General features: G+C 40.0%; 3 protein-coding genes across 7 annotated transcripts in view; 2 read left to right on the top strand and 1 right to left on the bottom strand.

Moving 5' to 3' along the window:
* Positions 1-2732: 2732 nt before the first annotated feature.
* On the bottom strand, positions 2733-14471 carry CWC15 (CWC15 spliceosome associated protein homolog). 5 transcript variants are annotated; one of them, XM_034666143.1, is made up of 7 exons: positions 14360-14471; positions 12958-13096; positions 12284-12396; positions 11293-11381; positions 9719-9832; positions 4252-4370; positions 2733-3271 (listed from the first exon to the last, which is right to left on the bottom strand). In XM_034666143.1, the coding sequence occupies exons 2-7, from the start codon at positions 13086-13088 to the stop codon at positions 3142-3144; spliced, it is 696 nt and encodes a 231-aa protein (XP_034522034.1). In that variant the 5' UTR covers positions 13089-13096; positions 14360-14471; the 3' UTR covers positions 2733-3141. The 5 variants fall into 5 exon arrangements, with proteins under 5 accessions (XP_034522034.1, XP_034522031.1, XP_034522036.1 ...); XM_034666140.1 differs by having other exon boundaries at positions 14284-14370; XM_034666145.1 differs by lacking the exon at positions 14360-14471 and adding an exon at positions 14299-14358.
* On the top strand, positions 14001-14771 carry LOC117803348 (extensin-like). Its single transcript, XM_034666146.1, has 2 exons — positions 14001-14469; positions 14632-14771. The coding sequence occupies exons 1-2, from the start codon at positions 14082-14084 to the stop codon at positions 14694-14696; spliced, it is 453 nt and encodes a 150-aa protein (XP_034522037.1). The 5' UTR covers positions 14001-14081; the 3' UTR covers positions 14697-14771.
* The window catches only part of KDM4D (lysine demethylase 4D), a 33701-nt gene continuing 33415 nt past the window's right edge, over positions 14741-15026 (top strand). Inside the window, 1 exon segment of the mRNA XM_034666139.1 lies at positions 14741-14877. The gene's annotated coding sequence lies outside the window, so the exon portion shown is untranslated.

Genomic DNA, 15026 nt, shown 5'->3' with positions numbered 1-15026 from the left:
TCTGGCACAAAGATGGCTGAGCTCCCATGAAGCCGCTCCAATTAGCCTGGCGCCTGTAGGACCAGGCCTCTGCCTCTTTCTCAGAAGAGAGGCTGCTTGCAAATGTGGTTAGATGAAAGGTCCCCCTGGAGAGGAAACCTGGCAGATGTGGCTGTTGGGGCTGTGAACACCACAGATTTCTCGCTCTTCACCTTCCCCCTCCTAAGGTGCCTGACATCTAGGCCAGGCAGAGCAGGACATTTTCAAACAGGAAAACGAAAAACACCTAAAAGCTTCCATATAAGAAGATTCCAATCTCTCGCATGTAGTGGGGGCCTCTGCGGGAGTGTGATTTAGAGGAAGGTGTGAGCGCCACATCGTCACAATACCACAGATACCAGGGCACCCAGCACTTGTCAAAGGACGGTCCCAGGGCTGGTGCTGTGTCTTCCATGTTCCGCAGCCCTCGCCCCTGAGGAGAGGGGTTGGCTTCACATGCGGGCCCCCAGAAGGGCCGGCGGTGCCCCTCTCCCTTTCAGTCGCTGCAGCCTCTCCTCCTCAGAGCGGTTCAGTCAAAGAAGTCCTTGGGAGCAGGTGTCTCAAAGACAAGACAGGCCCCAGGCTGCTCCCTGGGGCAGGACACAGACCCAGCAGGGCAGCCAGGAGCACGAAGGGGTGACCTCTTAGCGCTTCAGTGCAAAAATCTAGCCTTGCAGAGGCAGTGGGGCCGATGAATTGACAGAAGCAGAGTCGGAGCTGGGCAGAGGAGGTGCCTTTTAAAGTATTTTTAAGATAAACTTCTATTTCACTTGAGTTTCTATTACTAGGGTCCAATCCAAGCCACCAAGCAAAAGCAATTACCGCGTCTATAACCCAACCCAAGCTCCGAGAGGTTAGGGAGTCTCCTGATCCAAAACGACACCATCACGATTAAATGAAATGATAGACTTTGTTAAGTCTTAGCTGGCCCCTGCTGTATGCTAGTATAAGGGACACGTATGAAATCCCTACTGTGTGCCCGCCAGATACGTACCCCTTACAGTAGTACTTAGTTCCCATCAAACTCTATTATGATTATCTTATCGTGGTGGTTTTGCCCTCATTTTTCAGGGCAAAGTAACACGGAGAGGCAGTGATGCCTAGCAATGAAGATGGGCTTTAGAATAAAGACAGTTGTATGTTTGAATCTCGACCCCACCCCCTTAAAGGTTTATGACTTTGCTTTTAAACTTCTTACAAACTTCAATTTCCTTGTCCATAAAACAGGGAAAATAATGTCCACCTTTTACAGGGAGTGATGGGATAATGGTGCACCTGTATCAGGCCCCTGGTGAGCATCAGCCTTTCAGATGCTAAAAAGGAAAAGCTTCTATGATTAAGTGCTGCCACCACCACCTCTTTTCCTCAAGACTTTACCCAGAATCCCAAGAACTAATTTTGGAAATCTAATGTCAATCTGGAAGCACATTTTCATGTAGTTTGAAGGCACTGGTACATGTCCCACCACGTATTAACCTTGATCCAGTCATTGACCTTTCATTGTCCTCAACTTGGAAGAACCCAGGACTTCCTAACTATGGAACAGTGGTGCTATTTAGAAAATCAAAAATGAATATAGAGGCACTTTACAAATTGTAAAGCTGGAGTTTAATTACTTAATTCAGTAGATACATGCCCCACATGCTCCCAAGAGTCGGATGCTTAACTGACTGAGCCACCCAGGTACCCCAAGGAGGTATTTTAAAAATAAGGTTTTAAATATTACTAAAGGTTTTTAGAGAACACTAGTTGAAGTATTCAAAATTTTGTGTAAGTGGATCAACTGGAAAAATAGAGCATGAATGTGGAGCCAAGACCTGGGTTTTATTCCTGACTCAGGGTCCATGCAAATCGTCCCAGCTTCCACTGGGAAAATGCTGGAGTAGTGAATAAGCTCTTAGAGAAAAGGGTTTAAAGAAATAGCCACTGATAAAAGCATGTTACTTTTGCTTGAAAAGTTTTATCTTTAACCTTATCCAGCTCAATATCTGTTACAAATGAGAGATCTTATGACTGAGTCTCTGTAAATGGTTCATTTCTGGTCCCAATTTTTCTACCAAAGTGACACCCTCCAATCACAGTCCAGGCTTAGGAAAACTTCATTTCCCAGCTGCAGAGAGATACTCCCACTTCCCACATACATATCCTCCCAGATAACAAACAAAATCCTATTTCCAAAGGTTTTATTCCATGTATTATTTGATGTTAAACTTTCCTAGGCTCTGCAGCTACCGTGTGTCAATGTGCAAACTCCATCTCATTCAAAAGAGACATGACAGCTGAGTATCCAGAACACAGGTAAGTGCCACATGCTTCCTAGGCATGCTTAAGGAGCGGTTTTGGGCCAAGAGAAAAAGAAAGGAGCTCTTGCAGAAGTGAAGGATACCCCATGTGTCCTCAGACACACACTCAGGGAGCAGAGAGGTTGATGACACTCTTCCCTACCAACATGTGGGCCAAAATAGAATGCCTTTCATCCTCCATCACACTTTTTTTTCTTAAGATTTTATTTATTTATTTGACAGAGAGAGAGACAGCCAGCGAGAGAGGGAACACAAGCAGGGGGAGTGGGAGAGGAAGATGCAGGCTCCCAGCAGAGGAGCCTGATGTGGGGCTCGATCCTAGGACCCTGGGATTACGCCCTGAGCCGAAGGCAGACGCTTCACAACTGAGCCACCCAGGCACCCCCCTCCATCACTCTTAAAAACACATGGTGAAGATATCACACATTAAGTGACTTTAATGTCAAAGAAATGAGAAGTTAATGCACAAAGAAATACAATTCACAAAAGAAAATATGCAATGTTTTATAAGCTGCATACATTTCAACAAAAAAGTTGGGGACACGGATTTAGTTATTTCGATTTTTGAAAATATTTATTACAAGATTCCCTTTCCCATATTAAAAGGAAAACATATGACTGGAAATATTCAGAGAATGGAAACTAGGTTAAACCAATTCCCAAGTCCTCATCAAATAAGGTATCAATAAAGGAGAGGTTATTTTGGAACTTAAAATTAGGGAAGCCTATACACAATTTAGAATAGGAAAGAGAAAAAAAGAAGAAAAGTGAGAATGCTCGTTTACATTTTACAGTCTTTAATTAAGCACATAAAACTGTACTATTTAATATATTTCTCCATGAACTTTTTGTGAAATTCAGATCGCAGCGTATCATTTACAAATCTTTTGTCTTTCTTCTGATCATCTACACCTTTTGCACAGTTCTTGAAAACAACATCATCATCCCACCTAAAGGGAAAAAAGAAAACAGAACGCTCTTACATGACTGTATCAGGAGACAAGAGCAAGTGAACTGAAGAGCTTAGTCACTACCCAGAAAGATGCTCAACATGTGCGTCACCTGATGCAGCAATTACACCCAAAAGAATAAAGTAATTCTTAATAGACTGTATTCTTGTATTATAGCAGGAAGGGCAATTTCTATTTAGAACACACGAACATTCTTATTACTTCTCCTGTATAAGCAACTTTGAGTTAGGAATTCATAGGCTTAATTACATAAATATGTAAGGTTTTCAGGTCTAAAACAAAGAGGCAGAACCCCGATTGGTACAGATACTCCTAGATGATAATAACTGACCAGTTTACTGTAGTTTAGATTGTATGGTTTCAAGGATTTTATACTCTCTCATCAGTTACTACTTAGTAATCATCCATTGTAGTATTTGCATTTTATGGCAACAAAGGAGAAGAAACTATTGGGGTGTAACCATTAAGGTTCATAGACTGGCCCAGATCTACATTTCAGTCTAGGGGAAAGAACGTGCTGGGTAACCCCTCATAGGAAGGACAGAGCATAAGGAAGCATAGCTTTCTCCTTTATGATCTATCTGGCTGCATATCTTTACTACATTAGTCACGAGTACAACTATATGTGGAATCCTCTGTGTCCTTCTAGGAAGTCTCTGAATGTGAAGGATAACCCTGGGGACTCTTCACCCATACATCCAAAATGTAAGCTTTGGAGAGCCAAAGGCTCAATGCACTGCTCCATCCCGAGCGCTTAGAACAGTATGTGGTACGCAGCTGGTTATCATAAATATCTACTAAAAGTAAGTACATTTTCTTTCATTCTCCTTCTTCCATTATTCCCATATCTGATGGAGAAGAGTATCAGTGAAAAGGGGGCTTTTAGAGGCCTTACATAATATAGTTTGGTATAAAACGCACAATCTGCAATATATACCCAACTCATCAGTGTGAAGTACCTTCTTTTAACTTTGAAGTTGGCCTGAGGCTGGGATGGGCCAGTGAGATTAAGGAGAGGGTTTCCACTCAAAATGTTTTCCATACGTATTCTTTCTTCTTCAGCTTTCTGTTCTTGTTCCTGTCAATGACAGAGAAGGACTCATTTACTTATATTAATTCTGGGGTCAATCTTCTTACATAACTCCTATTTTAAAAGACTGCTAGGATTTTATGAGGGAGAAGGAATGAGCATCAAGGTAGGTGTTTGTTTTTTTAAGATATAAGATATACCAGAAAAGCTCACTTACCAAAATAATTTGGCCTTTTTATTATAAATATTTCATGCTTGTCATCATACATTCATTAGTCTGACTCAGAAATTCTATGAATGCATATTTAAATCTATTTTCTTTCTTGAAGTACATACAAAATTAATTGCTTATTTTCAGAGAGTACATCAGTAAATATATTCTAGTAATTTGAGAATATATTAAACATCCAAGAGACACATTTAGCAAAGCTAATACCTTGATTTTTAAAGATGGGCTATATAGAACTATAATTAAAAATAATTTTATATTGAATTATTAACAACATAAATTTATACCTCCAGAATTAGTTACAAGTTACTATTAGTTAAGAAGTAGCTCCTAAGATAAACTATCATGTAACATATTATATTCAGTTAACATGCATTTCTACTAATCTACCCCAAATTTATTCATTTTGTTACGATTTATTGTTACTAACTTTCCATTTTTATACCACTCATTCTTCATCAGTTATAAGCTTGTCTTTCTTCACTTTTAATTTAAGCATTAACCTCTTTAAACTCAAATCACCCTCAGGTTCATTCTTAGAATTAGAAATATAAAATACCTGGAATTCTTAGCCATACTGCTAGCTCTACCTGTTCATGCTATCTTAAAACAAAAATAAAGCCCACTTTTCTGTATTTTAGGAAGGACAAAAATTGATGACTTAATGGATCAAGGAAAAAGAGACTTTCAATTTGAAATGAACCTAATAGGGGTGCCTGGGTGGCTTAGTCAGCTAAGTAGCCAACTCTTGATTTTGGCTCAGGTCGTGATCTCAGGTTATGAGATCAAGCCCCACATCAGGCTCCACCCTCAGTACCCTCAGGGGATTCTCTCCCTCTCTCTGCCTCTCCCTCACCCTGCTCATACTCTCTCCCTCTCTCAAATATATAAGTCTTAAAATAAATAAGTAAAATGAACCTAATCAAGTTTTAGACCACTTGGAAAAATAGCTTCATTTCCCATAGAGTTAATGATATTTCATTTTAATATCCAAATGTGAACAACAGATCTCATTTTTAAGATGCCAAATAACCGGGGGTGAGAAGACACAATGCTCAGGGAAATAAACAGGGAAACTCCTTCAGCTCACTGCTCAGACCTTAAGCAAACAAAATCAGGAACATTCATTACAGATTAAGAACAGATAGCTTTCTAAAAACTATGTATTTTTAACAAATTATACTGATGTTGAAAGTGAAGACATTTCTCTAAGATGCTAGAAAAATAAAAACTCAAGTATACAATGTATCCAACTTATAATAATAACACATGTGATATAATAAAGTTCTGGCCATTTTATATTTGCAATATTATCTCCTTTAGAGCCCTGGCTGCCTGCCACGCACAGCACTGGGGAAAAATGGTGGCAACTCTTTCCATATTCAAGTACCAGGCACANATGTGATATAATAAAGTTCTGGCCATTTTATATTTGCAATATTATCTCCTTTAGAGTCCTGGCTGCCTGCCACGCACAGCACTGGGGAAAAATGGTGGCAACTCTTTCCATATTCAAGTACCAGGCACATTATGGTTCACAAACATAGGCTCATAATCAGCCTTCGGATCAAACCCAAACCACCCTATTTTTGTTAATAAAATTTTACTGGAACAGACAGTTACACTCATTCATTTCTATATTGTCTACAGCTGCTTTCATGCTACAGTGAGCAGAGCCGACAAGCCGCACGAGAGATGGCCTGGTCTGCAAGCCTGAAATATCCTGAAATATTTGCCGTCTGGCCCTTTACAGAAAGCTTCCTAGCCCCTGACATAGGCTGACTGGTTTGAAAATATTATTTTGGGACACCTCAAAAATTGGCCACTAGAAAACCAGACGGGCAACAGGAACAAAAGTAAAACTGTCCTTCAACCCCTAGAAACACCAATACATTTTGTACAAAGAGAGTAGAGGAATCTTACAAAATTCCAAAACCTTCTGTCTAAAATGTTTATCCTCCCTAAGGGTCAACCGAATGCACTTGAGCTGCCTGTCTCTTTATGTATCCAGAGCTGTTAGGCAAGCCAAAAGAATTGGGAATAGAACAGCAGCCCTCTAGTGGTATGCAAGTGATATTAGGAAAGTTCTTCTAATTCTCTGATTTTTAAAAATTAAATACGACAGTTAGAAGCTATTATGGGAATTATGCTATCGTATGCCAAACTTTGGCAGGAATTATAATATTCTTCTTCCAATCTGAATTTCAGCAATCTTCTACTTCCTGAGACTCCTTACGTGAACCCACGTCAGTCTTTTTCTCCTCTTTAAACAGAATAATTCTTGGTTCAAATGAAAACTTACACAGAAGCTGTAAAAAAAGTCGAGCTGTTCTGTTTGAAAATGGACACAGACATCTCCATGTGAATGTCTCATAATGTGTCAAATTCAACATGTTCCAAACAGAGCTCATCATCTCTTTTCTCTCCATCCAAACATGCGCATCCTTCTGCCATCCCCCCATTAGGGAATGTCAGCAACATCTACCCGGGAACTGGGGGTCATCTTTGCTGCCACATCTAATCAGTCACTTTATCTGGTCAATTTTACCTCCTTGACAGCTCTATCAGCATCTATTTACTTCTGTCAATTCCAATTCCTACTAGGCAAAATCATTTTAATTACGTGTGAGGATTATTAGAACACCCTTCTCAATCAGTTCTCCCAATCCAACCTCCATACTTCTGCCAGGGTAATCTTTCTAAAATGCATATCCAAGTAGATGACTATTAAATTTATTATTCATATTTTTCTGTATTACTGAAATATTTCATAATTAAAAAAACAAAAAAATAAAACGCATATCCAATCTTATCATACTCCTGCTGAAATCAACTAGCTCTTCACGGCCTTCAAGACAGAGTCCAAACTCCTTTAGCATTGGCTTATGAACCTCTACTGTTCTGACCTGCTTTTGCTCACCTGTTTCGTCTCTTATTGTTACTACTATGGCAAATTCATCCAAAGTTTAAAGGTATGTACCGTGGATCCTATGTAATCCTTGTAATTCTTTTTGAGATAGACATTCTTTTCTTTCATTGTATAAACGGAGAGACTGGCTAGGTAAATTGTCCTAGCTTACATAAAATCTAGTTACAGACTACACAACAAATGTCTAGAAAGAAGGTTGGAAGCAGGAGACAAAGACATAAAGATGGCCTCATCATATCCATGGGTTCTTTGCAGACCATGATTAAATTTATCTTTAATTCTTCTGACACGTAATGGACAATGATTAAATGTCTGTTGAACAAACGAATAAAAAACAAATTGATGAGCATTATGAAGCATACCTGAACTATTTGGAAAGAATTTCTAACATAACCAGGAAAATCAGGATGTCGCAAAAATAATCAGCCTTCCAGATCTACAGGTGCAGTAGTATCTAGACACGGCAGGGACGATTTCTAATGTAAGATGATATTACTTAAATTAAAAAATATTCTGGGGGCGCCTGGGTGGCTCAGTTGTTAAGCGTCTGCCTTCGGCTCAGGGCGTGATCCTGGCGTTATGGGATTGAGCTCCACATCAGGCTCCTCTGCTGGGAGCCTGCTTCTTCCTCTCCCACTCCCCCTGCTTGTGTTCCCTCTCTCACTGGTTGTCTCTATCTCTGTCACATAAATAAATAAAATCTTAAAAAAAAAATATTCCGTTTAGAAAAGACGAGAAGATGCACATATTTAATATTGTGATTTTACCTTCCTGGCCTGCTCTTCAGCTCTTTCTTTTTTAATTTTTTCTAGTTCTGCAAGAAGAGCTGCGGTATCATCATCATCACTCTCCTCTTCAAAATCTTCATCTTCGTCTTCCTCCTGAAAAAAATGACGACATCCCAGGAGAAAATGGACATTACTCATTATTTTTCCCAAAAAAATTACACTTACCATATCTTTGGGGCAGGATTAATTTTCATATTGGGAAAGATAAATGCACCTAAATATGATTAAAGTCAACCATCAACCAAAACATACAGAAGTCTTACTAAAATGTCCCTGAGATGCTTGAGAGATTGTAACAGCAAAAAGTGTAACAAAGCATTCTTCAAATTTACATGGTCAAAAGGGAATTTACGTATGANCATAATTAAAAAAACAAAAAAATAAAACGCATATCCAATCTTATCATACTCCTGCTGAAATCAACTAGCTCTTCACGGCCTTCAAGACAGAGTCCAAACTCCTTTAGCATTGGCTTATGAACCTCTACTGTTCTGACCTGCTTTTGCTCACCTGTTTCGTCTCTTATTGTTACTACTATGGCAAATTCATCCAAAGTTTAAAGGTATGCACCGTGGATCCTATGTAATCCTTGTAATTCTTTTTGAGATAGACATTCTTTTCTTTCATTGTATAAACGGAGAGACTGGCTAGGTAAATTGTCCTAGCTTACATAAAATCTAGTTACAGACTACACAACAAATGTCTAGAAAGAAGGTTGGAAGCAGGAGACAAAGACATAAAGATGGCCTCATTATATCCATGGGTTCTTTGCAGACCATGATTAAATTTATCTTTAATTCTTCTGACACGTAATGGACAATGATTAAATGTCTGTTGAACAAACGAATAAAAAACAAATTGATGAGCATTATGAAGCATACCTGAACTATTTGGAAAGAATTTCTAACATAACCAGGAAAATCAGGATGTCGCAAAAATAATCAGCCTTCCAGATCTACAGGTGCAGTAGTATCTAGACACGGCAGGGACGATTTCTAATGTAAGATGATATTACNGGCAGGGACGATTTCTAATGTAAGATGATATTACTTAAATTAAAAAATATTCTGGGGGCGCCTGGGTGGCTCAGTTGTTAAGCGTCTGCCTTCGGCTCAGGGCGTGATCCTGGCGTTATGGGATTGAGCTCCACATCAGGCTCCTCTGCTGGGAGCCTGCTTCTTCCTCTCCCACTCCCCCTGCTTGTGTTCCCTCTCTCACTGGTTGTCTCTATCTCTGTCACATAAATAAATAAAATCTTAAAAAAAAAAATATTCCGTTTAGAAAAGACGAGAAGATGCACATATTTAATATTNCTCCCACTCCCCCTGCTTGTGTTCCCTCTCTCACTGGTTGTCTCTATCTCTGTCACATAAATAAATAAAATCTTAAAAAAAAAATATTCCGTTTAGAAAAGACGAGAAGATGCACATATTTAATATTGTGATTTTACCTTCCTGGCCTGCTCTTCAGCTCTTTCTTTTTTAATTTTTTCTAGTTCTGCAAGAAGAGCTGCGGTATCATCATCATCACTCTCCTCTTCAAAATCTTCATCTTCGTCTTCCTCCTGAAAAAAATGACGACATCCCAGGAGAAAATGGACATTACTCATTATTTTTCCCAAAAAAATTACACTTACCATATCTTTGGGGCAGGATTAATTTTCATATTGGGAAAGATAAATGCACCTAAATATGATTAAAGTCAACCATCAACCAAAACATACAGAAGTCTTACTAAAATGTCCCTGAGATGCTTGAGAGATTGTAACAGCAAAAAGTGTAACAAAGCATTCTTCAAATTTACATGGTCAAAAGGGAATTTACGTATGAAAATATTTCTAAAATCCGACAAGNTTCATATTGGGAAAGATAAATGCACCTAAATATGATTAAAGTCAACCATCAACCAAAACATACAGAAGTCTTGCTAAAATGTCCCTGAGATGCTTGAGAGATTGTAACAGCAAAAAGTGTAACAAAGTATTCTTCAAATTTACATGGTCAAAAGGGAATTTACGTATGAAAATATTTCTAAAATCCGACAAGGAACACTTTACACTGATACACACAGTACATAATGTACACAGTGTATCACCCTGAGAGTCAAATAATTTCATTAGTTCAAAACAACTTTTAAGCAAGTAAGGATAATCAAAAGTACCAAAAAAGGGTGCNCTTTACACTGATACACACAGTACATAATGTACACAGTGTATCACCCTGAGAGTCAAATAATTTCATTAGTTCTAAACAACTTTTAAGCAAGTAAGGATAATCAAAAGTACAAAAAAGGGTGTTACATTCTTAGAATAATTTCAAACAATTATTAAATCCCATTTAAAATGGGATTCCCTTTAATTACTGAGTTAATTACTTAATTCAATGTGTCAACTCTGAAATTAATTGCTGATATATGTACTGTTAGATGTAACCGATGAAAGGCCACTCATGTTTTCCCACTGAATGTACAAAACTGCAAGTTAATTATAGACCGTAGGGTCCCACTGAATTTTAATGTTAACTGAAGCACTAATTGTAAAAGAACTTCCACTTAGATCACTTCCCTTCCTAAGCAGAGGGAGCCCTTAAGTTGAGTTGTACTTCTAGAGAGGGCATGTTTGGTATCTAACGTGGAAAGGCTTTGAGTTCAACTCCTGGGGGTGCTATTACTGACAGAGACCCTAGAATGAAGAATGCCCTCTGGAAGTATAGAACATGGTCAGCCTCCAGGGTTTAGTATGGAGAATTATTTTTTGGGGAAGCTTATCCTTTAATAGATCACTTTCTTATTTGGTTCTCCAGAGATCAAACTTGCTCTTAAAGTTTAATTACTCTAGTGATTAGTAATACTTTTCGTTTAAAAATCAATCATAAAGCTTAGCACTGAAGTCAGGACTACATTTGAACACAAGTAAAAATAAAATAGGCCACTTCTTAAAGCCAAAAAATAAAAGCAGCATTTCAGAAAACGTAACAAATGAATTACTACGTGGAGACGGAGATCGACAGGGGAACTAAAACATACATCTGTTAGAGGGTCGTCTGCATCAAGGTTGGCCGCAGGAATCTGGTCTAACCGAGGCTTCTTCGACACTGATGAGGAGGTTGTATGTTCTGGGGGAAAACAAACATCACTTAGCTTACTAAAAAAAACACTGTTTCTTGTAACATTTTAGGGACCTGTGGGCACACAGAGGGCACACAGAGCTAGATTATTGTCATCAAGATAGCACAGACAGGAACCACAGTGCCTGGCATGCGTCTCTGGTCAACACTTGTTGAATGTATTAATGAAAAATAATGATTTTAATATGGGAACTGTAGCCTTTCTGAGGAAATTTAGGGAACAGTTTACATATGCTGAAAATATAAAAAAGACAGTATAACTTATGTCCCTAGATGCCTTCCAAAAGCCGGTGACAAAAATAGGAGACCCTTATAGACAGAAAACACAGGGCCTCAAAAACTCTGGTTGCTGTAAACAGTCAAAACCTTTAGGGGCGCCTGGGTGGCCAAGTCGGTTGAGTGTCCACTGTTGATTTCAGCTCAGGTCATTATCTCAGGGTCCTGGGATCAAGGCCTGCAGAGCAGCATCAGGCCCTAGGCTCAGTGTGGAGTCTGCCTGAGATCCTCCCTCTGCTCTCCCCCCCACCCTGCCCCCGCTCATCCTCATGTGCGCTCGTGCTCTCACTCAAATAAATAGATAACCTTAAAAAACAAAAACAAAAAACAACCTTTATGTAAACTGAAACAGCTGCCAGATATCCCCAGATCATCCTGTTCCTGCTACTACAGGGGCACAAACAGATGGCACTGGAATCAACCTTGTTAGCACCTCTAATCTGATCACTTAAGAAAGTATTACCAGAATCTTAAAGCAAACAACACTTTAAATTGTTTACACCAACATTTTAAAGCAAACAAACAAAAATATTAATCAGTTCCAATTAGCACATGAAAGAAAAACTGCTGTCAACATAATTCCTGAGACAAATCTGTGGGGGCAGTGTTGGTACCTCGTGCTGGACGATCTCTATTTTTTTCTCTTGCAGCAGCCCGCTCTCTCTCTTCCAGCTCTCTCCTGAAGTCACGGTTGCGAACCTCTTCAGGGGCATCCTGAGTAGTCTGTCTAAAGTAGAAACAAATCGGCAAAAATGTTACTAAGAAAACACATGGCTGTAGCAATAGAAGACAATTCACAAAAAGCAACTCCGTCCTTTAGCCCCTCACTTTTCAAGGAACTAAAGGAGATTGTTACCCTAATCTGAAGGTTACTAACAGGCATTCTTGTAATGTTTCCAATATTTCAGAACCCAAACTGAGTCCCATATTTTCCCATAAGGCTGCAGATTAATTAAAATGTCTTTACTTTTTGTTAGTAGGTCAACTCAGGGCTCATTACTGTGACACTTTTAATCTCATATTGATTAGTGCTAATAGTTCATGGGTCCTCTGAGGTCATTGTTATTGTGCCATATACACATGGAAGTTCCCAGTTAATAGGAATTTCTGCATAAGTTATATATGGTAGCGTTTTATAAAAAGCATAATTCTAATGTCAAACACTCTACTGCATTCTACTCCTATGAAAACAGATAAATATACCCCCAATATGCTACAATCTCATAAGCATGCCATTTAACAGATTTAATCTTGTCTTCTGAACAAGAAAATAAAAAGTCTTCATTACCTATATTTTATCTTTGTATGAGAAGGTAGGTCTCTACTTGAATATTGCTTTGAGAGTTGGCTCAAATCACCTTCTCCTTTTCCTCTCCCACCTCTTGCAGGTTCAAAAGTTGGCCTAGCTGCTGTTGTCATCTTTTATCCTTTAAAGAAAAACTATACCAAGTTATTTCCAATATGACAAACCCTCATTTCATAAAGTATTAATAAATATTCATCCTTGTGAAATAACTTCCAAAACTCATTCTCCAAAATTTTCTTAAATAATCTCAAACAAGAGTTCTGAAGAAAACAAATAACGAAGCTCGGGGTCTATAAGGAATATAGCTTCTTAGGCAGTTCTTAGTGCAAAAAATTCTCTCATGAAGATCTGAGTTTGTGTTCCTGTTCTTCTGTCTCTGTGGCCCTCCAATCCAGCTTAAGTTTCTGTGGAATGGCTCACAGGATTATTATGAGATTGAAATGTCAAAGCCTTGTAAAATTTAGTACTGCCATGATTAAGTTTTAAAAATTCTCAACCCTACTTCAGCAGACGCCCTAAGGTCTGCATTTTATCTAAACCTCATACAAAAGAAAATAGGCTAGTAACTACAACAACAAAAGTTGTTTTACAGTCTTCGACAAATACTGAGTGTCCTGTAGAAAAGTGTGCTAAACTTTAATGACAGTTACATATGCAAAATTCTCCAACAACCTTTTGTTGGTCCAATTTCCTTCTATAGCAACATTATATAAATCAGATCTTTTGTAGGTTACAATGCTCAAGACAGGACACTCACCCCCAAAGGCTTCTGATAGGCAAAACTCAGGGACCCATTCCTTGTTACTTTTGGTTTGGGCTGCCAAGAGTAGTGCCTAGCAGATGTGGCGACTGAAGTCCCGTTAAGCGTCCGAAAAGCAAGAGTGCAGGGAAGCTGGGGGAACTGGTATACTTCTCCAGATTTTCAAAAAGGGAAAAGGGGTCTATGCAGAAGAAGAAACTGGGTTTCCTGCCGCCAGGGGCGCCGCCGCCTCCCACACACTCCCGGATTTTTTATCACTCCCGCCTCCCGGGGGCTCGCCTTCCGGCTGTTAACAGAAACTCGCTGACTCTTCACCCAGAGGCCCGACGCGCAAGGGGTTCGGGGGATGGAGGGGTGCAGACCCTGTTTAACGCCGTCTGCAAAGCTGCCTTCACGCTCGGCGCTCCGCGGCCGGCCGGGGACTCGAAGAGCTCTGCCACCGCCCGCCGCTCCCGGGCCGCCACCGCCCGCGCCCGGTTCTCTATCGCCGACTCCGACCCCAACCACCCTTCCCTGCCCCCCCTCGGACAAGAGAGATAATCTGCTACCCTCCTGCCGCTCACGTCGGCCGAGGTCTAAGGCGACAGCCTCCGGAAATCATACAGACACCATTACGACTCTTACCTCCCAGAAACCTCAGCGCCCAGGGCCAGGGCCCAACACCCGGAACCAAACCCCAAGCTCTTTCGTCGCACTTCAGAGGCCGAGGCAGAGACCAATCCGCAGCAGGCAAGGTGGAAGTCGGCGTGACGACAACAAGGGGCGGGGCCGAAACAGCCCAGGGGGCGGGCATTTGAAATCAGTCTTTTAGAGTAGACCCTAAGCATCATTTTATACCTTCTAGAACCAATTACTTAATGTCTCTTCCGTCTTTCCCTTCCCCGACCCCCTCCCAGACTCCTTCATTCCGGTGCTGCGTGGACGGAAAGCCCCGGGTAGCCGACACCACGTCCCCGGCTAGCGAGAGAGAGCGTAGAGAAGGATTACACCAAACTGTTTAAATCCAACGGCTCCTGCTTCCGCTCGCCTGAGCTAGACCCAACAAGCCTAGAGAGTTGGGCTACGGAAAGACTAGTGTTTTCATTTAATTGGATATGAAGAAAGAACAAATAAGTACGGGGGCAACCACGATCTTTATAAAGGTACCATTCCTGCAAAAATATTAGTCTTCAAAGCAAAGGTTGTATTCGTATTGTTTGTTAAAATTTCTATTTCTTAAAAAGCCTAAGTTCTAGTGCTAGGGGAGATGTCACTATTTAGAGATTCATTTATTAACCCGATTGTGAGTGTT

The sequence above is a fragment of the Ailuropoda melanoleuca genome, chromosome 8, assembly GCF_002007445.2.
Source record: "Ailuropoda melanoleuca isolate Jingjing chromosome 8, ASM200744v2, whole genome shotgun sequence".
NCBI lineage: Eukaryota > Metazoa > Chordata > Mammalia > Carnivora > Ursidae > Ailuropoda > Ailuropoda melanoleuca.
This window is presented reverse-complemented; position numbering and strand designations above follow the sequence as displayed.

Coding starts and splice junctions, on each gene's coding strand:
- CWC15 (XM_034666143.1), bottom strand. CDS start 13,088: ATGACAACAGCAGCTAGGCCAACTTTTGAACCTGCAAGAGGTGGGAGA. Junction 12,397..12,957: donor CATACAAAGATAAAATATAG/GTAATGAAGACT, acceptor TTTCTACTTTAG/ACAGACTACTCAGGATGCCC. Junction 3,272..4,251: donor AACTTCAAAGTTAAAAGAAG/GTACTTCACACT, acceptor TTTTCCCTTTAG/GTGGGATGATGATGTTGTTT.
- LOC117803348 (XM_034666146.1), top strand. CDS start 14,082: ATGGAGGGGTGCAGACCCTGTTTAACGCCGTCTGCAAAGCTGCCTTCA. Junction 14,470..14,631: donor ACCAATCCGCAGCAGGCAAG/GTGGAAGTCGGC, acceptor ACCCCCTCCCAG/ACTCCTTCATTCCGGTGCTG.